A 27,882-nucleotide genomic window follows, 5' to 3' on the forward strand; every position below is an offset into this window, starting at 1 on the left:
CAATTTGTAGCAGTTTTTCCATTCCACCTGTAAGTGATCAAATATACTTGCCTTTCTCTGTCTGACTTACTTCACTTGGTATGATGATGTCTAGGTCCGTGCTTGTTGCTGCAAATGGCATTGTTTCATTCTTTTTATGACTGAGTAATATGCATTATGTATACCTGCCACCTCTTCTTTATGCACCCATCTGTCGATGGGCCTTTTTCTCACTTCCGTGTCCTTGCTGGTGATAATAGTACTGCAGTGAACATTGGGGTGCAAGTGTCTTTTCGAAATCAGATTTTATCCAGATGTAGGTTCGGGGTAGGATTGCCAGATCCCATGGACAGAGGTGCGTGGCAGGGTACCGTCCATGGGGCTGCAGAGTCGGACACAGCTAAGTGCCTAACACACGTGGTGGCTCCATTTCCCGTTTTCTTTGGAAACTTCATGGTTCCTGTCAGCACTTTACTTTCCCACCCACAGCAAAGGAGGTAGGATTTCCTTTTCTCCAGTCCCTTCTGGCACTGACTGCTTATAGACCCTTTGCTGATGGCCATTCTGAGTGATGCGAGGTGATACCTTGTTGCGGTTTAGATTTGCGTGTATTTAATAATGAGGGATGTGGAGCTTGTTTTCTTGAGTTTTTTTTTTTTTTTTTTAAATGAGTGTGACTGAAGTTTTTCTCTTAAAATTTGATTCTGGAAAGTTTACCCTGTATTGAATTTTTCTTTGATCCCCTACCCCAGGACATTTCTTGAAGACCTGTGTCTTTTTTCTGCCTGCAGTGCTGGAGACCTGGGTTCTGTCCCTGTGTCGGGGAGATCCCCTGGAGGAGGAAATGGCAACCCACTCCAGTATTCTTGCCTGGAGAATCCCATGGATGGAGGAACCTAGCTGGCTACAGTCCATGGGGTCGCAGAGAGTCAAACACGTCTTCACTTTAACTTTGTGTCTTTTTTCAGCCCTGCAGCCGGTCTGTATTAAGTGCCCTTAAGCGGCTCTTGTTGGAGAAGGCAATGGCAACCCACTCCAGTACTCTTGCCTGGAAAAATCCCATGGAAGGAGGAGCCTGGTGGGCTGCAGTCCATGGGGTCGCTAAGAGTTGGGCACGACTGAGCGACTTTACTTTCACTTTTCACTTTCATGCATTGGAGAAGGAAATGGCAACCCACTCCAGTATTCTTGCCTGGAGAATCCCAGGGACAGAGGAGCCTAGTCGCACAGAGTCGGACACGACTGAAGTGACTTAGCAGCAGCTTAGCAGCAAGCTGCTCTTGTAAAGTTGTTGTTACCAGGAATGTCCACACAGCGGCAGCACTTCCTCATGCCCACCCCTCTGATAACTCAGCCAGCAGAGCCCTAGAGACAGTCCTGTGTTTGGGTTGGAAAAGAGAGTGGTATGTGCCTGAACAGCACCCAGACTTGTGTTCCAGTATTTTTACCCCTTACTTTTCCCCCCCGGGAAAATCCCAGCCCTTCCCAAGCCGCTGTCATGGGAGTGCAGGACTCTGTTCGAGGTCCGTCTCTAAGGAAGGAGGCTGGAGATGGGAACCCCAGCACCTGGACGTGTGGCGATCAGGGGACTTTTGAAACATCTATCCAGAAGGCCAGCATCCTTTAGCTGCACTAGACTCCTTTACCTGCAGAAACTCTCTTACCCTGTCTCAAGATGTTGGTTTTCTCCAAGGGGATCAGGCCCTGGAGCTCCATGGCGGTGCTGTGCTGGTACCTTCTCTGCAGCTCCCTCTGCTCAGGATACTCCTTCCTGGAAACCCAGTACCTTCAGGATTTTGGAGGTGACACCACTGCAGGTCACTAAAGCCTCAGTGAAATACAGTAGATAGGGCTTCCCCCCAACCCCTTTTCTTGTAAGAACAAGTTAAATATCATACTTTACATGCAGTTGTGGAGTGAATGGGTGTTAGTCGCTCAGTCGTGTCTGACTCTTTGCAACCCTGTGGACTATAGCCTGCCAGGCTCTTCTGTCCATGGGATTCTCCAGGCAGGAATCCTGGAGTGGGTACCGCTTTCCTTTTCCAGGGCATCTTCCCAACCCAGGGAGGATTCTTTACCGTCCAAGCCACCAAGGAAGCCTGCAGTTTAGTGTTTCTTAATCATCTATAACATCAGCAGTTATGTAAAAAAGTGGTTAAGTGTTTGAGTTGACTTCTTTCAGTTATTTTTAATATAAAGTAAAATGTACCAATAATGGTACATTTAAAGAAGCCCTTTGTTATGAGTGCTTTTGCATGCGTGCATGCTAAGTCGCTTCAGTTTTGTCTAACTCTTTGCAACCCTATGGACTGTAGCCCGCCAGGCTCCATGGGATTCTCCAGGCAAACTGGAGTGGGTTGCCATGTGCTCCTCCAGGGGATCTTCCCGACCCAGGAATTGAACCCGCGCATCTCTTGTCTCCTGCATTGATAGGTGTGTTCTTTACCACTAGCACCATCTAGGAAGTGTAAGTGCCTTTGGGTTGTGCTTAATATTAGCACTTATTCCAATGCCCTCTCACCCCTCTTCGCCTGTCAGTACCTAGCTATCCCTTATGTAAGCATGTAACAGTAAATTTTAAGTGTAATCAAATTGGTGAACAGTAATTCATAATCAGTGACGTATAAGCAGGACCTTACAGATTTCTTGAATTTATCAAGTAGGTTTTACTTTTTTAATCTCTAAATCCCTTTCAGGGGTTTATTTTATGTTTCAGTAATTATTTTACTCATAGGGCATGCTGCTGCTGCTAAGTCGCTTCAGTCGTGTCCAACTCTGTGCAACCCCATAGACGGCAGCCCACCAGGCTCCCCTGTCCCTGGGATTCTCCAGGCCAGAACACTGGAGTGGGTTGCCATTTTCTTCTCCAATGCATGAAAGTGAAAAGGGAAAGTGAGGTCGCTCAGTCGTGTCTGACTCCCAGCGACCCCCATGGACTGCAGCCTACCAGGCTCCTCCGTCCATGGGATTTGCCAGGCAAGAGTACTGGAGTGGGGTGCCATTGCCTTCTCCGACTCATAGGGCATATTTGCCTCTTATTCCACATACAGTAATTGACTTAACGTAAACCAGTGTCACGGGTTGTTAAAATGATCTATGTAGTTTAAGTTACTTTCCTGGTGGTCCAGTCATTAGGGCTCTGGGCTTTCACTGCAGGGTTGTGGGTTTAATCCCTGGTCAGGGAATTAAGGTCCCATAGAACCTGTGGCATGGAAAAAAAAAAGTTATCTATGAAGATTACCACTGCTCCAAGGATGGGGTCAAATTATCTGCAATCTTCAATTTGCCAGCAGTGTGTAGTTCAGAGTAGAGTGCACTGGGGGAGGGGAAAGGATAAAGGACATGATGCAAGATGAGGTAGGAAAGAAAAGGGTTGTATGGGTACAGATTACGCAGGTGGACCATGAAGACCTTGGATCTTATTCTGTGACAGTAAGCCACTGGAGCATGCTGAGCAGATGACTGGCATGCTCTGATTTACATTTTAAAATATGATTAGCTTGTTGCTGTGTGAATCATTATGAGAGAAGTATGGAGCAGGGCATATACCAAAGAGAATAGTGGGAAACACGGGCGCGCACATCCAGTGAAAGACACCAAAATGTTCGTAGGAACTTTATTCATAACAACTACAAACTGGACACAACCCAAATTTCCACCAACAGTAGAATGGATTCATAAACTGTGGTCTAAGTCACACGACAGAACACTACAGAGAGGTATTAATAAATGAATCACAACATGGATAACTCAGAGATACAATGCTGAGCAAGAGTACACAGAATTATTTACATGAAGCTTTAAAACAAACATATCTCTGGTGATAACGGTCAGAACAGTGGTTATCTGTGGCAGGCTGCGGGTGTGCATAGGCGGGCAGTGACCAGGGTGCTGGAAGCGTTCAGTGTCTTGATTTGGTTGATGGGTTCTAGGGTGCACATAAAAATCTACAAGGTGTGCACTAAGTCTTTGCATTTTACTGAAGGTAAATTTCACCGCAATTAAAAAGAAAAAATACTTTCAAAGAAATTTTGTAGAGAGAGAGAAATACAGCTATGTGTTAGTTGGTAGTATCATCTTCCAAATATCTCTGCTTCTCTTCCAAGGCACGCGGAAGGATCACACTCCCTGGGCTTGGGGTGGCCATGGGATCTGCCCTGGCCAGTGAGAGTGCTTAAAGGGCCTGTAAGTGACTTGTCCTACTTTTTCATTTCCCTAAATGAGCAGCCACACCCTAGGTGATATCCGCTTGGTCAGCTCGAGTTCCAGAATGAGGACCATTTAGAGCATGGATCAGTGAACACTCTCTGAAGGCTCACATAGTGAACACTTTATGTTTTGTGGGCTGGACACTTTCTTCTGTAACTCCACAGCTCTGCCAGGGTAGAGGAAAAGCAGTCATAGATAAGGCAGAAACAAATGGGCAAGGCTGTCTCCCAAGGAAATTTTATTTAGACAAACAGGCCACATGACACACCTCACCCACGGCCTTCAACCCCTGACTTAAGAGCACAGGCCCTCGCCAGACCACCAGAGAACAGCTGGGAATCATGGTTGTTACCGCACAGCAACCTAGCCCATTGATACAGAAATAGGTTCTGTTTTCAAAAAATCTAGAGTACTGAACACTGACTTAGTTGGCAGGCATTCTGGAAATTGCTGCTGGAGAACGGAAGAAGTAATTTCTACAGGGTAATGCCTGTTATAGAATGGAAGAATTCCCTGGAGAGAATCTGGAAGTCAGAGAATCTCTCTTTAAGACAAGGAAACAAAATATTTTATGGTAGCTGTTGGTCCCATTTGACAAAACAGACAGGAAAGAGATGAACTCAGAAAAGAGTTCATCAGTTTGCAAGCAGAAATACAAGGGATAAAGAGCGTTCACAAACTCTTATTGGGTAGGAAGTACTTATTGGTAGTACTTATTGGGTAGGAAGAGGCGACGTCTCAATTACAGAGAGAGAGAAAAATGAGAAATCCTTTATGTCAAAGGTTGAGTAAAACCCAGTTTTGCAGCAAGGATCAAATCACTGGATGATGATCACACTTACTGTTAAAATCTCTGAATTAGTTAATGGGCCTCAGTCTAAAAGTCCAGTTAAGAGTGTAACACCAGTTAATCCCTTAAGCTGGAAAAAATGGCTCAGGGATAAAAGAGACGAAGGGTATGGCTCTTTCGCAACACCTGGAAGGCCAGGTGACCCAGAAAGTAAGTTCAGAGAGGCATGAGACCAAGAAAGCGAAGGAGCAGAGCAAATCTAAGCAGCATACACGGAGCGCACAGCACTTCCGGGTTACCCTCCTCAGGGAGGTGATGAGTGATGAAGACATTCTGCAAGTAGGAAAGCATGTGAACGGAGTATCTAGTGATCGTAAGGGCTGACTGGGTCCTTCTTCTAGTATTTTGTGAAATTTACTTACTTTAAAATCCCAGAAGAGCCAGAAACCATCTGTAAAGGAAAAGAGCAGGTGGTTTTCTCCCAGAGTTGATGCTTACAGAAGGAAAACAGATATTAACTCTTAAGCAGGTATTATCTTTTTCTGGTACCGAATGCAACTGAAGTATTGTTTTAGTCCACTACATAGTTGTCCAATCTTTCTCATCCAGGTTCCTTTGTAAGCCTGCCTTTAGCAATTAGAAAGAAAGAAAAAACGAAGACTTCTATTATCAAGGAGGTAAAGACAGTACTACATGGTGGATATATGAATATACTTCATGTTACTACTTCATGTTTACAAGGGCCAATTACAGTGTCTCCTCAACAACATTCACACAGTAAATATTTGAGCCACATGCCAAGCACTGAACTCAATTCTAGAAATACAATTCCCTAGTCACAAAGAACTTAGTTTCATTTCTTAATTGGCAATTGGTGGATAAGTTACCCAGCAAGCAGGTCATCGCAGAACTAGAGAAGGTCAAAGACTACGAAAGGGCTGCGAAGAGTAGAACAACAAATATTTACTCATCCAAATGTTTACTGAAAAGCTAGGCACTGCGCTAAGCATTAGATGAACAGTGAGCAGGCATATACATGGTCCCCAGGCTTGCAAAGCTCACAGTGTAGCAAGGATCAACAAGAAGGATCAATGAAGTGTGCTGTGTGTGTGGCTGGGGAGAAACAGGGTATTTAGAGATGCATCGTAGGGGCACTTGGTCTAGAGGGAATGGATGAAGGCTTCCTGGAGAGGTGGCGTATGAACTGCACCTTTTCCTAAGAGCAGTGGGTGAAGCAGAGGAGTGATTGACCAGACTTCGGAGCAATCTGGCTGCAGCGTGACAAGGGATGACAACCAGACATGGGGAGAAGGAGGAGGCCACTGCTGTACTTTAGGTAGGCTGACGGCCTGAACCAGGAGAGTACACTGGAGAACTGAGGAATGTTTAGGCAACAGACTTCACAGAAAGGTGTGTGTGAGTGGATGTGATAGATGAAGAGGGAAAGGTCATGGAGACCTGAGTCTGGGGCTTGGGCTGTGCCAACTGGATGGTTGGCAGTGGTGGTGCCATTTACAGATAGAGGGACCAGGAGAGGAGGAGCAGTTTTGGGGGACAAGGTCAAGGACATGGGTGATGCCTATGAGACAGCAAAGTGGACTTGAGTTAGCAATTAGATACGGGAATCAGGGACGGTCAAGAAAGGAGACATTAAGTTGGAGTCATTTGCATACAGTTGGCAACTGAAGGGATGAAAGAAAAAAAAAAGATCAGCTAAGGAGATGATGTAAACAAGATAGCTTAAAACCAAATTAAAAATTCCCAAGGACACAGATGTTTAAGAGAAAGAGGTGCCTGCAAAGAAGATGGAGAACGAGTTCTTGGAGGTGGTCTCTCCCCAGAGCCAAACTAAGCAAGCATTTCGAGGAGGGCGGTCAGTGGTAGGAAGAGGCTTGGCATATTGACAAGGACTTGGGAAACTTGGTAGAGTGATCAGAGCACAATATGGGACAGCGGGAATACAGACAAATCTTTGAAGAAAACTAGTAGGAATGGGAGATACTGGGACACAAAAGTTTTTAAAAAAAAATAGTACTTACTTTAACCATATTCACGGATATGACAGGACCAGTAACAGCTATATTATGAAAAGTAACTTGTAAAGACTGCCATGCAGTTACAGAATTACTTAGTACAGAAAACAGTAAAATACACACTTTTTTTTTTTTAACAAACAAGGCTAATTTACATAGCAAATTCTCTATTGTTCAGGGTTAATTTAAAATTCTGGGCTTATATCTCCCCCAGTCAGTGACTACAGAACTAATTTTATGATCACCCTAAGGAAAACATATAATGGAAATTCACAAAATATACAAAACTTCAGCATTTGAGAAACTGGAGTTAGAAAGCAGAATCAGCTTCCAGGTCTTCCAATTATCCTTTCCATAAGGCACCTGCCAAGTGAATACTCCAAACTGCTGGAAAATTACCGGCAGATGTTTTTGTTCTTTTTTTGTTTTTTTTAATCTGCTGTTTCTCCAGACGTTTAAGCTTACTCCCTGTTAACCCAAATCTTAACTTGACCATTCTCGCTAAGTATCTTAGTAATATAGAACACTTTCTTTTCTGCCCTAAACTAATTGTGTGTAATAAACCAGAGCCCTTTAATCTGGCTCAGTGCCAACTACTGATTTATAAATGCTGTTGTGAGCTACTAGAACCTATCAGGGCCTTGACTGTATCTTACCAGCCAAATCTGGAATGCTGGAATTAGTTTCCGCCATCAAATGTTATCAATTAGCCTAACTTGTCCTTCTAATTCTGCTTCTACCGGTAATTTGCCTTCTCCCTCAAAATCAGATGATGTACTCGGGTTGGGGGTGGTCTGCTGGAACTTTGGGAGGAGTAAGTTTATACTGTGCTGTGCTATCCTATGCACAAGGGGAGGGTGTCATTCATGCTCACATGCCAGCAGAACTTCCTCCTAATGAATGTCACAATTAAAAACAGTCTCCTTTGTTTCCCTACATTCTAAAGGAGGAGATACTGTCTGATTGAGAACCACTGTCAAGATTTTGGTTCTATTTTGATTGCTCAGGCTTCAATTCCTTCTAAATTCTTGTTTATTCTGGTTCCTTGAATTTGCTGAATTAGTGACCATAGAGAAATGCAGTCCAAGAGTTAAGACAGGACTTGAGCACAAGTTTTCAAATGGTACTTGAGCGGATCTCTAAGTTGGGTCCTGTCCTTAAATCATTTCACATATTTGGCTTTACTATAAGATTTTTTAATGGTTGACATAAATTTGAAAATTACTGTTTTAGTCCAAAGCAGGTGCCTCACTAAAATATATGGAACTGCTACAATCAGTAAATAAAGCTGCTTCTGGAGAGTTAAAATATTTCCCCTTGTGCAGTCTTAAATACACAATGTGTGAGACAATGGCAAGTTAATAATAAATCCACTTAAAGTCACAAACAACATTTGATACATCACGTTAAAATAAAGGATTGCCTTTTAGCAGGATTTCTTTATAAAGCTGCAGCACCCAGGCCAATGGGACAAATAAGCTAAAATAGCTCACAGCTCGATCCTGCGATGCAAACATCTTCTCTTTCTCATCCTTTTCGACAGGGCTAAACTGTCTAGAGTACAAAGAATGACTAGTGGGCAGCCCCTAAGAGTCTATACTTACCATAGTCTTCTAACAGGCAAGCTCATAAAAACGGCACCCAACTGCGAAGCATTCACGGGAAACTGCCAAAAATCGGTTAGTCTGATTTCCAAACTGTAAAAGCCTCCTAAACTAGCAATTTAAAACAATTCTTGCTCCTCTGACTAAAACTTTACTCAACTTGAGTAAAATTTCCTAAGTAATATCATTATCACTACCATGGGGCAGGGGAAGGTGAGAGAGAGGAAATATGTCTAAAGTAAGTAAATATATTTACTTTAGACTCAGAAACATGTCTAAAAAAAAATAGTCTCCAACATTTTGATAATTAGACAAACACCTCCACCGTATGTACGTTCCTCCTTTGCAGAAGCTTCTGCAGTTGCTATGTGAGTTTCTGCAAACTGGCTCAAACATATATTTAAGAAGCTGATACCTTCAGACTATACGCATCAGAATTTTAACACATTTTTGGTTAAAATAAGAGCAAAATTTCTTCAAGACACCTTAAAAACAGACTTCTGATTCAGCTCCCATTTTAGTACTAAATTTCTTTAAAAACAATTATATCATAAAAGCAAAAGATAATGACTTTGCCATGAAATTCAGTTTTAGAAAAAAAAGGTGTCTGCAGGTGTCAGTCCCATGTTGCCTCTTGAGATGAAAAAAAAAATCTGTCTAAAGCGTATCAATTGTGATCAATTTTGATGAAGAACATGGTGCCTTCCCACAATCCAAATTAGCACACTTGAAAGTCAAACAGATGTTTGCTTTTAGAACTGGATTCTTGTTGAGTGTTTCAATGTTGTACTACAAGAGTTTATGGATGGGATTCATTTCTTCCTCTCACAAGATCATCCCAGCGCGGCTCTATTTCAGTGGTGGCAATCCGAAACAGGGCGTGGAGGTGTTCGTCTGTCAAAGGCTGGCTCAAAGTGTGTTGGTTTCGAGTCAAATATGAAAAAGCCTTTTCACAGATTTTGCTGCTATCAAACAAGGATGCCACCTTACAGGCAACCCCTTTGATAATCGGGTAAGATTCTGCAGGCAGACCAGCATAGAACTGCCCTAAATCTTTGGTTCTGTATTCCTCCCAAAGGTTAGCACTTGCCTGAAGTTTTGTGAGTTCCACCCTTACTGAAATAGGTGCATATTCAGGTTTAAAGCTAAATGGATTAGCAAAAAGCTCTAAGTCCTTCTTAATGAACTTGAGGTCCTTGAAATGTCGCTCAAACTCTTTCTGTAGGCGACAGATGACCGCTCGATACCTCTCAAGATCGAGTACTTTTTCGTCTTCTTGAAGATTCTCTTTAAGCTCATCAACCACTTGGCTCAAGGAAGCAAAATGTGTCAGATTTTTTTCCTCGACTTGTCTCTGAAGTAAATTCAGCTTCACTTCAAAGGCACAGATATGGTCAAAGGCGGCGGCAGCGAAGACTTTGCTCACTCTCAATAGTTCGCTGATTTCTCGAAGGTGATCCATAATATCCACCAGGAAGCCAAAGTCACAGAGCCATTCCTTGTCTGTGAAATGGACCGTCGTGGCTCCTATCGAGACCAAGAATGTTTCTATCTCTTTTCTTAAAGAAAATATTAGTTTCAAAGTCTTCCCTTTCCGAAGCCAGTTGTTCAGACAGCGTCCGTTAACCCTTTCACCGTGCTCTGATTCAGATTCAGTCAGTAAAGCCTGAAATTCCGGCCGCCTCACGCCTCTGGTCTTAATCAAAACTATCCATTCAGATACGGCATTTATGATCTGATTAACATCCACATCGTAGGAGCTCAACAGTTCCAAGTGAAGAAATCCCGAATAGTGGATCACATTCCAACAGTTGGGGCTTACAGCCTTTTCTCTCATGTATGACACCAGTCCTGAGTTCTCACCAATCATCCTCAGAGTGTGGGTCGTGGTCAGTCCAACCATGCGCTGCAGGCTAAGCCCGGCCGTCTGCAGGGCCTCAAGGATTGCCGCCATGAGGGCGCCAACACTGAAGTGATGAGTCAGGTTGATTATGGTCAGAAGCTCTTCGTGCACCTCCAAATCGTGGCCGACGCCGCGGACAAAGACCAGCAGGTAGTTCTCATAGGCCACAAAAGCCTGGTCGTCCAAGGCAAGGGAATAGGCTTTAAAGTCCTTGGCTCGGTTAAAAAGTTGACTGCGTAGATTCTGGTGAATGTCCAGGACCCTCTGCCGCGTGGTCTCTGGAGATAAATCGATGCCATCCATAATGCCTACGTGATCGGGCAGCACGTTTCTCAGCATTACCGCCATGCACCGGTGCACAAAGTCCCCCTCGCCCCAGCCGCAACCCTTCAAGGCCAAGAGGCGGGCGAGTCCCAGGCCTGCACGGGCTATTCTCTGCTCCGGAGTGAGCGGGGCGGCCTCCGGAAAGTCGCCGCGACGCAGACGCTCCACCAGCGCCGCGCGCTCGTCCTCCGTTACATACCGCTCGTAGTACTCGTGCTCGGCCTCGTAGTGCTGCTTGACGTCGAGTTCGCCCGTAGCTGCGACCAGGCGGCGACAGACCAGACACAGGGCGCCCTCGCCCTCCGGAGGCTCCACCACCAGGTACCGCTGGGTCCACTCGGCCCGGAACGCCCGAGACTCGTCGATTTCCATTTTGCTCCTCTTGGGCGTCATCCACATTTCACGGAGGCCACAGGAGATGGGCCGACCTCTGGGAGGCCGCAAGCAAAGGGGAGGAAAGAGCAGGAGAGGGGCCCCAAGCGCCTCCTCCGCTCTGCGCCAGATCACCCCAGCGGCGGACACCAACCTGGGGCACCCGCGCGTCCTTTCCTATTGGCTGGAGATTTCGTATTCCCTAGCCCCAGGCAGGAGCCAATAGAAAGAGTAGGCCGCGTTTGCAAGCGCGCAGGCGCACATCTTTCTAGCTGCGAGGCGAACGGAAGCCGTGTTAGGGCGGGACTAAGAAACCGGAATCACAGACTTCACGGGCATTAGAGCTGCCCAATCAGTAGCTTCCTGGTCCGGAAGTGACGCTACAGCCCGAGGGTTAGGCTGGATTTCGTCAACAGGATTGAGGGAAGGACGTGGGCAAGAAACTGTATGGAGATTGGCTGGAGGTACTTCCAGTGAGCTTCACGCCTTGACCCGGGGATCGTCTGGCGCCAAAATGTCGCTTGTAGCGGGGGTTATCCGGCGGCTGGACGAGACAGTGGTGAACCGCATCGCGGCAGGGGAAGTTATCCAGCGGCCGGCTAATGCCATCAAGGAAATGATTGAGAACTGGTACGAAGGGAGTCAAGGCTTTCTCGAAGGCCACTACATAACGGACCGCCGCTATGGATGGCGCGGACACGCCTCCCTGCCCTGAACCCAAGTGTGTGTGGTCGCGGCTGCAGAGGCCCAGGCTACTGTCTGCTCCCCTCACGTGTCTTCGAGCGGTCTCGCGAGACTTTAGGGTTGTTGGGGGAGCAAGGACAGTAAACCAGTATTTTAGCATCATTGTTTTAATGATGCTATTAACTAAGAAACCCTTTTAAACTGTATATGCAGAAGGTGCAAGTTTTTGAATGTCTAAAAGTTTTATAATTTAAATTTCTTTCTTCTTTCAAACGGTACCATGGGTTATCAGTTTCTTGCTTATTCCATAAGTCGTCCATCGACATTCAGCCGTACAATTCACTTTGAGTTATATTCAAAATTAATTGTTGGGAGAGTTTAATTTGTGATTTTCCTATTATTGCCAGGTTAGTCCCCATTTAGAATTTTTTTAATTATTTTAATTGTAGGCTAATTACAATATTGTATTGGTTTTGCCATACATTGACATGAATCAGCCACGGGTGTACATGTATTCCCCATCCTGAACCCCCCTCCCACCTCCCTCCCCATCCCATCCTTCTGGGTCATCCCAGTGCACCAGCCTGAGCACCCTGTCTCATGCATCGAACCTGGACTGGTGTTACCTGTTTCACATGTGATTTATACATGTTTCAATGCTATTCTTTCAAATCACCCACTTAGGATTTTCCTACCCTTTTTACGGAGTCACTTCGAAGATCCCTTATCTCTTGGGGGTATTCCGGGGATTCTGATGTTTAGAACTGTCACATAACCATTGTGGAGGGAAGAGGTTAAAAACGTGGAAAGAAGGTTAGATGTAAACTGTAAACTTCAAAAAGGGCAGAGGCTCCTAGTATACCTAAATGTGTCGGCTCCTTTGTGTTGAAATGCTTTGATTGATGTGGGGCTTCCCAGGTGGTCCAGTGGCTAAGATAATGTCCTCCCAATGTAGGGGGCTGGGGTTCAATCCCTGGCCAGGGAACTAGATCCCACATGCTGCAACTAAAGATCCTGCGTGCTGCAATGAGACCTGGTGCAGCCAAATATTTAAAAAAAAAAAAAATGCATTGATGTTAATACAATCCATACGTTAAAGGGAAAAAACAAGTTCCAGTTGGAAGGTTTGTAAAGGGATTGTTCTGAAAACATAAACAACCATGGGGATAATGAAAGAACAGTGGGTCAGAAAGAACCACCAGGACAAAGGAAGAGAATTAGAAAATGGACAGAAGAAGCAGGGAATCTGAGCATTGTCTCTCCTTATGACTTTACTTATATAGTTGGCAAATGGTGGCTTTTGTTTCTCCAGTTTTAGAATTAACTAACAGAGCAATTGAAGTGTGTTAAGGTACCGTTCAGGAACACTACAGATACTAGATCACGGGCTTACAGTTCTCCAAGAAATTTTGTATGGCGTCTAGCTGTGCTGTTTTTAATACACAAGTCGAGATGGCTAAATGCAACTTCAATTCAGGGACTCCTGAGAAAGTTCTTTGATATTTAAGTAACTTATTATCTTATTTCTGAATAAATAATTATCTTCCTAAAGAGGAGGTAAGTTCTTTTTCTCATGCAGCCCCAGGCTGATTTCTTTTCTCTCTCTCTAGATGTTCTATGCTCGTAGGCTTTTCTTTGAAGGGGTAATAAGGTGTATTTAATTTTCTGCAGCACCATTTTTTTCTTTCTCCCAACATATATTTTCATAAAGAGGCTAGTGGAGAAAAACTTACAGAATTTTTTCCTTAGTGACATTTTATAAGGGTCATGTAGGGTCCTGGGGCTGAATAAAGTTTGAGTAACAGATGGTAGAATTAGTTTAGAACTAAAGGAGCAGAAATGTTGCTGAATGTCCTATTGGAAGTGATGGTTGCCCCCTCTGCCCCTCTCTTCTTTCCTTCCCTCTCTCACAACATGTAAGCTGATAACATTGTGGTCTCAGAGTCTTTAAGACAAAAGAAAAACACATTCATCAGTCTTGTATTTGAAGTTTATTCTTATGCCTTGATTCATTTTAAAATACGTGCATTGGAATAACTGCAGAGTGATCAATTACTATTTTTTTGTTTGATTTGCCAGTTTAGATGCAAAATCCACAAGTATTCAAGTGGTCGTTAAAGAGGGAGGCCTGAAGTTGATTCAGATTCAAGACAATGGCACTGGGATCAGGGTGAGTAAAACCTCAGAGCAGCAGGATGTTTGTGTGCTTCTTGTGTTGCATCTGCGGGAAGTGGTGGAACTTTGCCCTGTTCTGGAAACTTCAGGCTTTTATGGGTGGGATTGTTTGAGAACTTCAACAATAAATATTTATTGAATACCTGTTCCATGCCGGGCAGCGTTCAGGAGAGTAAGGAGGTCAGGGATGGAGTCATGAGGCCGTTTAAAGGTTGAGTGTTCTGAGCATAGAGAACAATACACACAAAGACCACAAAATGGGAGCTTGCCTGACATGCTGAAGAACTAGCAAGGAGCTTGGGGTGTCTAGGACGGGGTGGTGGGGGGACTGGAAGAGTAGCAGGAGATGAGGCCTGAAGGGGAAGCAGGCTGAGCATGCAGGAACTTGTGGGATGCTGTACAATCTTTGGCTTTTACTCTGGATGAGGAGGGACATGATTAGAACATTTTGAGCCAAGAGGTAATGTAACATGGTTTGGCAAGTTTTATAAGAACTCTTCTGTCTGCAGTGTGGAAAATAGACTGTAGCAGGACAGGACAGAAGCAGTGGTATTCTTTGTTGATGATGATCAACAAAGCTCTCAGAATTTGCTGGTGTAGGGAGTAAGAGAGAGGAGCCAAGAATGCCTTCAAGGTTTTGGCCTGTGCAAATAGAAAAAGAAGCTGCCATTTACTGATGGGAAGGCTATGAAACAGGCGGATTTGGGAAGATCAGAAATTCATTTGGGGGTATGTTAAATTTAAGATGTCTGTCATTTGGATCCATGAGTGAGTTTGGAGTGCAAAGTAGAGGTTTGCTCTGGAGATAAAAATTTGGTGTAGTGCATTTAATGGTATTAAAAGCCGTGAGACTCACATGAAGAGACACTTGACATGATTAATCATTAGGGAAATAGAAATAAAAACTTCAGTGAGATCCCACTTGACATCAATTAGGATGTTTGTTATAATTAATTAGTTAATAAAAAGATTGTCACCATATCCTGCCTGCCATGTGCTTCATACAGTGGGGTGTCACTCCAGGACCTTTCTTCAGATGTGTAAGCTCCCTCATCCGTTAAACCTTTGATGTCTCAAAAAGGAAATATTGGCAAGGATGTTGATACTTTGGAGCTCTTGTACATTGCTGGTGGGAGTATCAAATAGTGCAGCCACTGTGGAAGAAAATTAAACAGTTGCCATATGATCCAGAAATTCCACTTCTGGGTTTATACCCAAAAGAGTTGAAAGCAAGGTCTTAAAGAGACTTGCACACTCATGTTCATAGCAACATATTCATGATATTCCAAAAGTGGAGGCAACAGATGAGTGGATAAACAATATATGATAAATACATAGAATGGAATGTTATTCATCCTTAGAAAGGAGTGAATTTTTGACAAATGCTAGTACATGGATGAACCCTAAAGACAGGATGCTAAGTGGAATTAGCCAGTCACAAAAGGACAAATACTGTTTGTTTCCACTTATATGGCATACCTAGTGTAGTTAAATCTTTAGAATCAGAAAGTAGAATGGTGGTTCCCAGGGACTTGGGGGAGGGGGAAATGGAGAGCTTTTGTTTAATGGGTACAGTTTCCATTTGGGGAGATTTCAGAGTTCTGGACATGGAAGTTGGTGATGGTTGCACAATATTGTGAATGTACTTCATACACCTAGAGAGGGTTAAAGCGGTAAATTTTGTTAATTATTTTTACTGCAATTAAATATATCTGTAAATTTTTAATAAAGGAGTTTCCTAATACAGTAATAATTTTTGTACAATCTGTGAGCCTGCATGAGATCATCGAGAGAGTGAGTGTAGACAGAGCGGAGGTCTAGGGATGGAATTGTGGATTATCCGCTGTCAGGGGAGCTGAGACAGAAGCAGCAGGCCAGGCTGAGACCCAGGTGAGTGAAGAGGAGGGAATGCCAGGGCCTCGTGGAATTCTGGAGCCCAGAGAGGAGGCTCCTGCTGAGTTAGAACTCTTCTCCCAAGAGCATTTTCTTCCTGGAGTCAGTCAAGAAAAGGGAAATTCAGAAAGACTGGGAAAAACGAATAACATAATTATTTACTTGTTTCTTTGCACCTTGTAGAAAGAAGATCTTGAGATTGTGTGTGAGAGGTTCACCACAAGTAAACTGCAGTCCTTTGAGGATTTAGCTCATATTTCTACCTATGGCTTTCGGGGTGAGGTAAGCTGAGGATGAAAGCAGAGTGTAAATATCCTCCTATGATAACATTTCTGCCGTTTGGCAGCCTGTGTTTCTCAACAGGTCAGTAAGGTATCACACTTTTTACTTGTTCAGTTCAGTCACTCAGTCATGTCCGACTCTTTGCAACCCCATGGACTGCAGCACGCCAGGCTTCCCTGTCCATCACCAACTCCCAGAGTTTGCTCAAATTCGTGTCCATTGAGTCGGTGATGCCATCCAACCATCTCATCTCTGTCATCCCCTTCTCTTCCTGCCTTCAATCTTTCTCAGTATCAGTGTCTTTTCTTATGAGTCAGCTCTTCACATCAGGTGGCCAGAGTATTGGAGCTTCAGCCTCAGCATCAGTCCCTCTAGTGAACACCCAGGGCTGATCTCCTTCAGAATGGACTGGTTGGATCTCCTTGCAGTCCAAGGGACTCTCAAGAGTCTTCTCCAACACCACAGATCAAAAGCATCAGTTCTTTGGCGCTCAGCTTTCTTTATGGTCCAGCTGTCACATCCATACAGGACCACTGGGAAAACCATAGCTTTGACTAGATGGACGTTTGTTGGCAAAGGAATGTCTCTGCTTTTTAATATTATGTATCTCCAGAGACACCCAAGTCTCTTGATGGAAGAAGACTGTACCACTTACCAAGTTTTCTTGTCCCAAATCAGATGTGAATCTCAGGCAATACTTAGATCTGAGTACCAGTATACCAAAAGTACAGGGAGAGAGGGAGCATGGTACAGGGGCTGAGACTGGGAAATCACGTGATAAAAAACTTGTTTCCTATAAAGTGAACTGCACAGGGGAAGAAAGGCCAAGAAGGGAGCAAGAATCAGAGGTTAGGGGGATTTAAGAGGCATATGAGCCAGCTCCAACGTGTGGGTATTACTTGGATCCTGATTTGCACAAACTAAAATTGTTTTGAGACAGGTAATTGAACTCAGATTGATTATTTGATTTTATTGAGAAATTACTGTTAATTTTCATGATATAAAAAGTTTCATGGGGTTTTTATTTTTTGAGTCCTAATCTTTTAAGTTATATTCTGATGTATCTATAAATGAAATTATATGGCCTATCATGGGAACGTATGATATAGAAAATGGATAAAAATACTTTTAAGACTAAAATAACTTATATTTTTATGACAATACTCTGTGAATATAAAGATATCATTCAGTATATGTAGGACTACATAAATTATAATGGCTACATACTGTTCTATTACTTACTTGTCCTGTAGTCTATTTAAAGGTTTCCTGTTGAACGTTTATGCTCTGTGCCATTTCTTTCATGCCTAATGCTCTGGTGAACATTCACATGTACAGTGTGTTTTGTTCAGTTAATTTTCTTAGGATAAATTTATAGATAGAATGTTTGTGAGTAAAAATACGCATACATTTCCAGTAACTTGTATTAGCTTCCTATTGCTGCTCCCCTAAATGACCACAATCTTAGTGGTTTAAAACAGTACATGTTTGTTATCTTACGGTTCTAGACGTAGGGGACATGGGTATCACTATGCTAAAATCCAGGTGTTGGCCGGGCAGTGTTCCGGCTGTATTCTGGGGGCTTTGGGGTACCAGAGAAACTGTTTGGGGGTAGTTATTTGCGGGGATGAGAGTGAAGGGAAGGGAAGGGAATGGAGCCAATTATTTTTCATTTTAAGCCTTTTTATAGTTTTTAAATTTTTTATCATGTGAATGTATTTTTACTTTGATTTTTTTCTTTTTTTTAATTAAAAGGCAGCTTTTTATGACCCAGTTGCCCAATTCAGAACAAATCCAGGTGGTCTGAAGCACCCTCCAGCTCACAGTGAGCCCCAAGTTGTTCCAGGAAGGAGTAGCATCAGACTGTGAACCTTGAGGTTCCCCTGACTTCAAGTAGGTCTCACGTCAGCCCTGGCAAAGCAGTTTCATTCTGACTTTGCAACTTCCCAAGTCAGTTCCTAAGCCCAGGGCCTTCTGTAGCCTTAGCCCAGTTGTAGGGTATCTTTGGGGTTGTGATTAAACAGGGAAGATTTACTGAGGGATTGCTATGTGCCATCCATGTTTTCAGCCCTTTGTATGTATTAACCGTTTCACACTTGACAACTCTGAAAGAGTAGATTCTATTATTATTGTCCTGTTTGACATACTGGGAAACTAACACTCAGACTTTAAGAAGTGTGGCTGGAGTGCACAGCTGGAAAGTGGCAGAATGGGGAACTGAGCCCTGGCAGTTTGACTCCGGAGTCTGTGCGGTTATCCTCTTACCCCAGTGCCTGTACAAAGGTCCCTGAAGCAGCTGGATCATCTGCCAGTGGCTTGCTTTCTTCATGGTGTTGGGTAGTGTTGTAGTTTTGGATGTATTTCATGTCCTTCATTATCCAAATTTCAAAATCATTAAAAAAAAAAATCAAGTCTCAAAATCGTTTACATATTTAATAATGAAAATTAGGACTTCTCTATACTTCAGATGGTAAAGAATCTGCCTGCAATGAAGGAGACCTGGGTTTGATCCCTGGGTCAGGAAGATTCTGGAGAAGGGATTGGCAGCCTACTCCAGTATTCTTGCCTGGAGAATCCTGTGGACAGAGGAGCCTGGCGGGCTATAGTCCTTGGAGTCGCAAAGAGTCAGACTGAACTGGGTGGAAATGAGCTCATCACAATTCACCAGGAAAGTCCAGCTAGGACCTGGTAATCTCTGAGCCTGAGCCATGGTCCTTGTTAATGAACTGAAGCTGCCACCACTGTATTTACTGTTTGTGCAGATGTTGTCACATATCAAAATGCTTAGGTTGTGTTTTTTTATGCTGTGATGTCCTGTGAAAGGAGATACAGGTTCCAAAGGAAGGGCCAGTGAATCAGTCTTGATTTTCAGGGGGAAAAATAGTCATTTAAAAAAAAATTTGTTTTGTCTTAACTGCATAATTAAGAATTTTTATTTCTAAACATAAAATTGCTTACAGAAAACAGTTTTGAATACAGTTTACAACACTGTCAATTTGGAGTGATTCCATTATCCTATTTCTGAAGGTAGCTTTAAAATTGTTAGAAGACAAGTCATTGAGAATATTAAATATGCCTATAACTCTACACCTGAACACAGTTGCTGTTAACATTAATTCTTGGTTGTGTTTTCTTTTAGGACTTTTATATGTATATGTTTTTTCCCCTTTTGTTCTAGTAATTGTGCTGTAGATTCCATTTGATAGCTTCCTTTTTTTTTTAACCTGTCATCAAATGAGTGAGCAGAGTGCTCGTTGTTGCCATTTGTTAATACAAAACAGAAGAGGCAATTTAGGGAACTTCTCCCTTAATGCGAGATGGGGGTGACCCAGGAGTGGGCGTTTCTTTCACTCCATGTCCTTTGCTTCCTTAGGCTCTGGCCAGCATAAGCCACGTGGCTCACGTCACCATTACAACCAAAACGGCTGACGGGAAGTGTGCATACAGGTATAGTGCTGGCCTCTGCTTAGCGTATAGATTCATCCCGAAACATGCTTTGTCCTGCAACTCAATGTAATCCTGTCTAAACACGAATGTTACCTTTTTTTGCCTAGATCTTGGGTACATTTTCTTTCCTCCCTTTGGATTAGTTGGTAATCCAAAGGGGTGGTTGTAAGTAATAATCTTCCTTCATGAACTTGTGAAAGGTCCACTGTAACAGATTACAAGTGCCTAGCACCATGTCTGTTACGCTGAGGAGGGCTGAGTCAGTGGGAGCTGTGATGTCACTCTGCCCCTTGGCCCTTCAGCAGGGCATGACTTTGGCCTGATTACGCGGCTGTGGCTGGGGTGCCAAAGGATTGTGACTCCTTAGCTGCCTCTGATCCCGGCCACACGTGAGTGCCGCTGTGGATTCCTTCCCACAGGTGTCCATTGGCTGTCTCTTATGCTGGCACAGAACAGGAAGGGGATTCAAGGAATCAAAATCATGCCTTTGCTGTCATAACCGTTGGCCATTACTAGTGAAAGATGGGTATTCAAATCTAATTCCTGCCAAAAAGGAGAATTTTTTTCTTATCATACAGAGTGTTAGTTTATACAGAAAACAGCTTCAACAGAGGGCAGTTCAGTCTGTTTCTCAGCCCTCTTCCACAGATGAGTGTGTGCCGTCATGGACGATGGAGCATTTCAGTCTGCAGCACTTGGTGCTGAAGGGGGTTGACTGGATGCAAATTGCAACAGCCCTAGGACCTGGCTGCTGATATGATTAGAATCTCTTCTCACAAACAGGGGAGGCACTTGTGAGTGAATGTCTTCTGAAATAGCCTGGGGCACAGACTCCATTTCTTTGCCTCTGGAATGTTATGCCCCTGCTTGGGACCTCTATAACTTCCCCTGTGTGGCAGGATGAAATCCGGAATCTTCCAGAATCTTCATCATAGCAGCTCCTGCACTCCCCAGGTGCTCAGTCCATCTTCCCAGCCTGTCCCCACAGCTGTGCTGCTACATATTCTAAAGCTTCTGTGCTTTTGTCTATCTTTTCCCTTCCTGGATGGACTTCCTGCCCTCTCCACTTGAGAAGACAGCAGTCAAGGACCCAGGTGAAGTGTCATCTCTTCTGTGACACTTCCTCCCACCCTACCCCAGGCTCAATGTTTTCCTTCTCTGGACCACTGGCGTCTTGTTCCACACTTCAGGAAACAATCTGTCCCCTCACTAAATCAAGAACCTCCCAAGGTCTGTCTCTATTTCAGGGTGTTTACAGGCCTGATACATGATAGCCTTTCAATAAATGATTGCAGAATTATTGAAAAAATGTTACTGTCATCTTAGGCAGTGTCATAAGTTTTGTTTGTAGCCCAGAACTCAGAAACTAAAAATGTAGTAGTTGGTAAACAAAAAAATAGGGATCTTTTCCCCGCTTCTTTGGTACCCATTTAGGATGGTTATGGAAGTAGAAAAAGGGAGGAAGCTGGTAACTCAGACAACATATAACATGGCTATATTTTAATCTGTTGTTGATGTAACTTACTTTTTTACTCTTTGGAGAAGTATCTATTCTCTATTAGCTACCAGTATCTCTTATGTTTCCTGATAGAGCTCATTACTCAGATGGAAAGCTGAAAGCACCTCCTAAACCGTGTGCAGGCAACCAAGGGACCCAGATCACGGTAAGAACGGTACACAGGGGGTGACGTTGTTGATAAAGAGGTTTGTGTAAATACTGAAATAAAAGGCAGAATTGTTTCTGAGTTCTCAAAGGATTGCTATAATGAATATTTACCAGTTAATAGAAGCCTCAAGATATCACCCTATAAGAAAGAGAAATGATGATTGATTTTTGTGACATGGCAGCCTGCCCACCACCTCCTTTATTTTAAGAGGCTGGGAGATTCTTCTATTGAGATGGCAGAAATTGGTGGCAGGGTAGCTGCCATTGAAAGAACCTTAAACGTGACTCCAGAAGACAAGTCCAGAGTCCTAACCTTGCCACTCAGCAGCAGTGTGTCCAGAGGCAAGTCATTTAATGGCCGTTCATCTTACTTTGCTCCTCTATCAAAGAAGGATGGCACAAGGAGTATCTGACCACTCATTCAAAGGGCACTTGAGTAACACAATTGTGTTATGAATCAGGAGAAAGGCTGTTAAGCTGCCTTATTCCTGTGGTGCCACGTTTGGTGTGTTTCTCTTCCAGGAGCCCATGAATCACCCTGCTATCACGTTACACGTGCCACCCCTGCACCCCTGCCCCAGCCAGGGCACATCTGCTTGAAGGCCCCAAGGCCTGGGCGTGATGAGGCAGGTGGGGGGCGCAGCAATGAGGAAATGAACGTGTACTTTGCATCTCATGTTGACCACAGTATGATTTCTAAGATCTAACATTATTTCTAGTTTGCAAAGGTTTCATGCCATGTGGTGTCACAACGGTTTATAGGTTTATCTTTGCCCCACTGAATCCTGTGCTGTTTTGGGCAGGACTGTGTATTTTATTTGTTGTCTTATTCCCAGCACAAGGCAAAGAGCCTGACATGGAGTTGGACCCCAGTGCCTCTCTGAGAAGTCAGTGAGTCAAGTGGGAGCCTTGCTTTGTCTTGTTAAGGCAGCCCTGTCTCCTGCCCTGTCTTCTAACACTTAGAACTGTGCTGGTGGTGAACACAGTTGGACTCTCTGCCTTAAGACCATGCTGTACTTCCATATACTTCTGTGAATTTACAAAAAACAACCTTCTGTTCAGGTGGAGGACCTTTTTTACAACATATCCACGAGGAGGAAAGCTTTAAAAAACCCAAGTGAAGAGTATGGAAAAATTTTGGAAGTTGTTGGCAGGTACAGTCCACAATCTGGGCATGGGTCTCTGAATCATTCTGTCACCAGAGAAATGTGTTCTGGTGCTTAGAAATGGAGAAGAGTTCCAGAGCTAAATGGTAAGCAGCAATACCAGCCCATAAATTGTTTCTGGTCAAAGGTTAGGTCAAGGTTATTCTCTCTGTCTCTGAAAGAGAATAACGTGCAGGAGGTGTTCAGGCTACATTCTCAAGATGTCTTTAAGACAGCCCAGATCTTCTGAGTTTGTGAAAATAAAATCAGAGACAAGGAGGAGTAAACGAATTCTGGGCTTTCTGTCACGTCCCCAGGGGAGAGCAGTTGTTTGCTCTATCTGTGAAGGGTCTTTGGTGGCAGGCAGAACAGACTGTAGCTAACCTAGGCCCAAAAGAGATTTATTGAAAGGCTAGGAGTGACTCTGCAAGTAGAAGGAAGTGTAGACAGCTGCTGCTTGAAGAGCTCAAGAAGCAAGGTGGCTTCAGGGTTTTAATGTAGTGTCTGCACCCCAACGCTTTTCATTCCTCTCCTGAGTCTGCTCAAGAGTGTCTTCTGGGAGAGTGCATCTGATTGGCGTAGCCTGGGTCCCCCCCGTTGTGTGCCCACATCTGTGGGGAGGTGATTTCTCGATTGGCATTCTCAGAAAGGATATACAGGTGAAAGGGGGATAGGTGGTGTCCCAAAGGAAAGAGTAGGGGCTGTTAACAGAGGGAGAAGGGACCCAGGGCAGGTGAAAACAGCATCATGTTCAGGATTGACTTAACTTGCTAGTATAGTGGCCCCAGCATGGCTCCTTGAGCCTGCGAGTACTTGAGTTGCAACAGAGGTGTGTTAACTATTTCTCAGTATTGCTACAAAATCTAAAATCAGTAAAACATGTGCTTCTAATAAGGTGGAATGGACTTCATTAGATAAAGTCCACTTTGTTAATAAAGTGGAATAGACTTCCTCATCAAGTTTCTTTGCTTTTTCCCCTGGAGTCATATGAATCAGTATCAGAATGTTAATTAGCTCCTGTAAATAGAGGCATTCTGGGTGACTGTTTTGGTTCTAGGTGTGGTAAGTGAACTGTTACTGAATAAGTGCGTTTTGCTAGGCACAGTCCTTCAGTTCCTGGGCCCCATGGAGGGAGGAGGAGTAAATGGGAGCCAGCGGAGGAAATGCTGGGAGATCCTGAAGCAGGACCTCGTGGGGAGGAAGACACGGGTGAAGAGGGGGCTGTGTTAGGGTCTCAGAGAGAAGAACAGTACAGGGCGTGGTCAGGCTACATTCTCAAGAAGTTTTTGAGGCCACTCAGATGAGTTTGGAAATAAAACTAGGCAAGGAGGAGATTGTATTGAAATACCCTCAAGTCTAGTCAGCAATGCATGGAAGCAAAAGGGAAACCTGTGTTTTGTTCATTTCTGCCACATTTAGCAATGAGGTCTTCATGCAGTCTCTGCTGGTTTATTTTCATGTGGGCAAAATATGATATTTAAAGATATGTTTGTTTGTATGTATCTTTGTGTAGATTAGTTAACTCCACTCATTTAACTACAAGGGGGCTCCTTCTCCTATGGTGCATTTGGCTTCTCTTTTTTACTATTTTGTTTTTTTCTCTGCCAGGTATGCAGTACACAATTCGGGCATTGGTTTCTCAGTTAAAAAAGTAAGTTCTTAATTTATAAAGGATGGTTATGTATTATAAAAGTAAGAAGGGTTTTTTTTTTTTTTTAATAGTTGGCTATGGAGACAAGGTCATGGTATTTCAGTCAGCCCTGTTCTCTTTATCAGCAAGGTGAAACTGTAGCTGACGTCAGGACCCTGCCAAATGCCACCACCGTGGACAACATTCGCTCCATCTTTGGAAATGCTGTTAGCCGGTATGCTGATAACTTGCATTTTTTAAAATCTTCTGTGTTCTGTCACATTATTTTGGAATCTGTTTACACTTGCCTGAAGAGTTTTTTTCAACCAAGTGCAGGCTTGTTTTTATGCTTCAGGCTTGTTGTCATGCTTCAGATTATTGTGTATAATCAGTGCTTCTTGGGTGCACGTCATATCCTAGGTGGTCTGGCTGCAAACTGTGTTTTCTCTCTAGGTCTCTGTCTTCAGAACATCTCGGGTGTAGAAGAATTCTATCCTCCGTTGTTCCCGCTTGTCCTTGTATTTTCATAATTGTCACTGGGATTGCATTTATTACCACTCAACATTTATTCTGGGCTTTGTGCCAGAAGTTAAAGATATAAAAACAAGTAAAATGTTTCTGTGCTTGAAGACTTCCCTGTCTGGTGGCAAGCAGTGTCGTGTCCCTAGATCTTCATGGTCAAAGCCTCAGCAGGAACATTGCTTGTATTCTGGGTTTCTCACGACATTCCCCTTGATGGGTGAAAGCCACTGTTTCAGTACATATCCGTAGCTTAATCTCAGGGCTTTGCAAAGCCCTCAGTGTCTGCGTCATAATCAGAGGGGACAATACTAAGCGCCTTCTGTATGCCAGGCAGGCCCCAGAAGCTGGGGGTACACAGGTGAATGGGACCGCCCCTGACTTTACCTTTTCCAACAATCTTAAAAGCAGGAGCAGTAGTCCAACGACTCAGTTTTCTACTCCAAAGGGGACAAGTTACTCACCCTTTGAACAAAATCAGGTTCCTAACTAGAGAACAGTCAATTTGCTTTTAATTACCCGTTTGTTACTTATCAAGTATTAAAGAATTATTTTTCCAGTTCTGCTCCCAGAGCAAACAGAGTTCTGTTGACCAAATTTTAAGACCCAGTGAAACTTTTAAGAGCTCCTTGGCCAGATTCTAAGATTCAGAATTAGTTGTTATGAAACTCTTAGACAGTATAAGAAACTGGAAATCCCACGGAGGAGCAGGTCCCAAAAGAGGTTTCCCGAAAACCAGCCTCTTTTGGGGAGAGAGGGCCTGCTGGTTCGCTGCATGGGGAAGCATGGGAAGCTGTGCTCTACACAGACTTGGAGTACACACCATTGCCTGTGGAGCATCAGCTGTCCTTCCAGGAAGCGTGTAATGAGCTTCTGCTCCTTGCTGGGCACTGTGCTGCAGGGTAGAGATGGGGAGGAGGGAATAAAGCAGGAAGGATTCTTGTCCTCAGACGACTCATTCTCTATCTGGAGAGACACAGGAAATAATTATTATATTCATTAGTGACTGCGCTCAATGGCTTAAAGGAAAAGTATAAGGTGGGGCATCTCCTGAGATCAGGGAGAGAGATTGTCATGGAAGGCTCTTTGAGGAGGTAATCCCTAGATACAGCGGGTAAGGAGGAATTAACTAGCCGGTGTGTGTGCCAAGTCGCTCCAGTCGTGTCCAACTCTGTGAGCCCATGGACTGTAGCCCTCCGGGCTCCTCTGTCCACAGGATTCTCCAGGCAAGAATACTGGAGTGGGTTGCCATTCCTACTCTGGGGATCTTCCTGACCCTGGGATCGAACCAGTGTCTCTTATGTGTCCTGCTTTGGCGGGCAGGTTCTTTACCACTAGCGCCACCTGGGAAGCCAAACCAGCAGAGGGAACTTTCCAGCTGGAGGGACTAGCACTTGAGAGGCCCTCAGGCAGAAATGAGCGTGGCTCATGGGGGGACCTTGTTTCATCTTAATAGATGTCCCTGCTCCTCATAAACACACTCTGGGGGGCACCACACAGGAGCCTGTTATGTTCCCCATCAGCAAAGTAAGAGATTTTCAGCAGAGATGATTTCGTTGGAATCTCGTCTTTGGGGCTGAGTTACTAAGATACATAGAAGTTTCAGCAAAACATCTCAGAACTTGACTTGCCATGTCCCAACAGTGACAGTGACGACTGACATATCATAAATGCTTGAAAAGTGTAGCTAGGTGGGTGAATGGATGGCTAGATGGGTGGGTGAGAGGTTGGATAGACAAATGGGTGGGTGGGCCTGGACGATCTTAATGAACCAAGTCTTGGATCCACACTTGGCAGAGTCAGTTTATGGGAAGGAGCCCTGATTTTTCCAACTCTGATTCTTTAGAGTGTTTGAATTTTCCAGGTTTTTGAAAAGCCTCAAAATTTCTCATTTTTCCAACCAGAGAATTGATAGAAGTTGAATGTGAGGATAAAACCCTTGCCTTCAAAATGAATGGCTACATATCCAATGCAAACTATTCAGTGAAGAAGTGCATCTTCTTACTCTTCATCAACCGTAAGTGAGAAGGAGCTATGTGGAGAAATCACTCCACAGGGAACTTTCAGGGGCCATGGAGGAACTTCTTATCCACAGGTTTGATTACACCCAGTGAAACATGCAGAAACGTGGTTTAATTAGGAAGTAGTTATTTCTGCCCTGAGTCTCCCCAGTCCTCTCACACGTGCTCAGTGTTGGCTGCCGGTTGCGGAGTCAGGTTCTTGCCTCTGAGAGGATGCCCAGGAGAGGGCATCCCTGCCCCTGTGAGCCAGTGCAGCTTCCTCCCTTCTGGCCTCAGGGCCTTACCAGCAGGCCCAGGGCAGACCTTTGTTCTCTTCTTACATAAGACCCACTGTTGGAAATTGCCCGCAGGGCACAGGGAGGGGGTATTTTAGGTGCAGGCAGGGATTTTTCCTTCTTTTAAATGAAGTGTAGTTGATTTACAGTATTGTATTAGTTTTAGGTATACAGCAAAGTGAATCAGTTACACACTTACGTATATATTTTCGGATTCTTTTCCATTATAGGTTATTGCAAAATATTGAATATAGTTCCCTGTGCTATACAGTAAATCTTTGTTGTCTGTTTAACATACAGTGGTGTGTATTGGTTAATCCCACGCTCCTAATTTATCCCTCTTCCGCCTTTCTCCATTGGTATCCATAAGTTTGTTCTCTATGTTTGTGAGTCTGTTTCTGTTTTGTAAATAAGTTCAATTGTAGTATTTTTTACATTCCACACAAAAGTAATAGAATAATTTGTCTTTGATTTATTTCACTTACCATATTGCTGCAAATGGCAATATTTCATTCTTTTTTATGGCTAATATTCCCACTGTAAACGCTTATACAAAAATACACACCACGTCTTCTTTGTCCACGCATCTGTTCACGGACATTCGAGTTGCTTCCATGTCTTTGCAGCTGTGAATTTTGGGGTGCATTTGTTCCTTTTTGAATTGGAGTTTTCATTTTCTCCAGATGTTGGATTATATGGTAACTCTATTTTTAGTTTTGTTTTTTTTTTAATTAATTTTTATTGGAATATAGGTGCTTTACAATGTTAGTACGGCAAAATGAATCAGCCATCTGTGTCCATATATCCCCTCTTTTTTTTTTTTTTAATTAATTTTATTTTATTTTTAAACCTTACATAATTGTATTAGTTTTGCCAAATATCAAAATGAATCCACCACAGGTATACATGTGTTCCCCATCCTGAACCCTCC

General features: G+C 43.7%; 2 protein-coding genes across 5 annotated transcripts in view; one reads left to right on the forward strand and one right to left on the reverse strand.

Annotated features, from left to right (window-relative positions):
- Window positions 1-3,581: 3,581 nt before the first annotated feature.
- On the reverse strand, window positions 3,582-11,446 carry EPM2AIP1 (EPM2A (laforin) interacting protein 1). Of its 3 annotated transcripts, none has more exons than XM_010835526.1 (2): window positions 8,616-11,446; window positions 3,582-5,601 (listed from the first exon to the last, which is right to left on the reverse strand). In XM_010835526.1, the coding sequence occupies exon 1, from the start codon at window positions 11,239-11,241 to the stop codon at window positions 9,415-9,417; it is 1,827 nt and encodes a 608-aa protein (XP_010833828.1). In that variant the 5' UTR covers window positions 11,242-11,446; the 3' UTR covers window positions 3,582-5,601; window positions 8,616-9,414. The 3 variants fall into 3 exon arrangements, with proteins under 3 accessions (XP_010833828.1, XP_010833826.1, XP_010833827.1); XM_010835524.1 differs by having other exon boundaries at window positions 3,582-5,605; XM_010835525.1 differs by having other exon boundaries at window positions 3,582-4,354; window positions 5,401-11,446.
- Window positions 11,447-11,595: 149 nt separating this feature from the next.
- MLH1 (mutL homolog 1) overlaps window positions 11,596-27,882 on the forward strand; it is an 87,929-nt gene continuing 71,642 nt past the window's right edge. Inside the window, exons 1-9 of one of the 2 annotated variants that reach the window (XM_010835527.1) lie at window positions 11,596-11,844; window positions 13,978-14,068; window positions 16,150-16,248; window positions 19,622-19,695; window positions 21,287-21,359; window positions 22,424-22,515; window positions 24,115-24,157; window positions 24,283-24,371; window positions 26,560-26,672. In XM_010835527.1, the coding sequence (XP_010833829.1) occupies window positions 11,729-11,844; window positions 13,978-14,068; window positions 16,150-16,248; window positions 19,622-19,695; window positions 21,287-21,359; window positions 22,424-22,515; window positions 24,115-24,157; window positions 24,283-24,371; window positions 26,560-26,672 (790 nt within the window). In that variant the 5' untranslated portion in view covers window positions 11,596-11,728. Of the gene's footprint in view, window positions 11,845-13,977; window positions 14,069-16,149; window positions 16,249-19,621; window positions 19,696-21,286; window positions 21,360-22,423; window positions 22,516-22,596; window positions 23,716-24,114; window positions 24,158-24,282; window positions 24,372-26,559; window positions 26,673-27,882 lie in introns of those variants that run through there. The other variant, XM_010835529.1, reaches the window with a different exon arrangement.

Source organism: Bison bison, unplaced genomic scaffold (assembly GCF_000754665.1).
Source record: "Bison bison bison isolate TAMUID 2011002044 unplaced genomic scaffold, Bison_UMD1.0 scf7180017864043, whole genome shotgun sequence".
Taxonomy (NCBI): domain Eukaryota; kingdom Metazoa; phylum Chordata; class Mammalia; order Artiodactyla; family Bovidae; genus Bison; species Bison bison.

What these genes read in the sequence shown, in the direction of transcription:
- EPM2AIP1 (XM_010835526.1), bottom strand. Translation starts at nt 11,241, where the DNA reads ATGTGGATGACGCCCAAGAGGAGCAAAATGGAAATCGACGAGTCTCGG.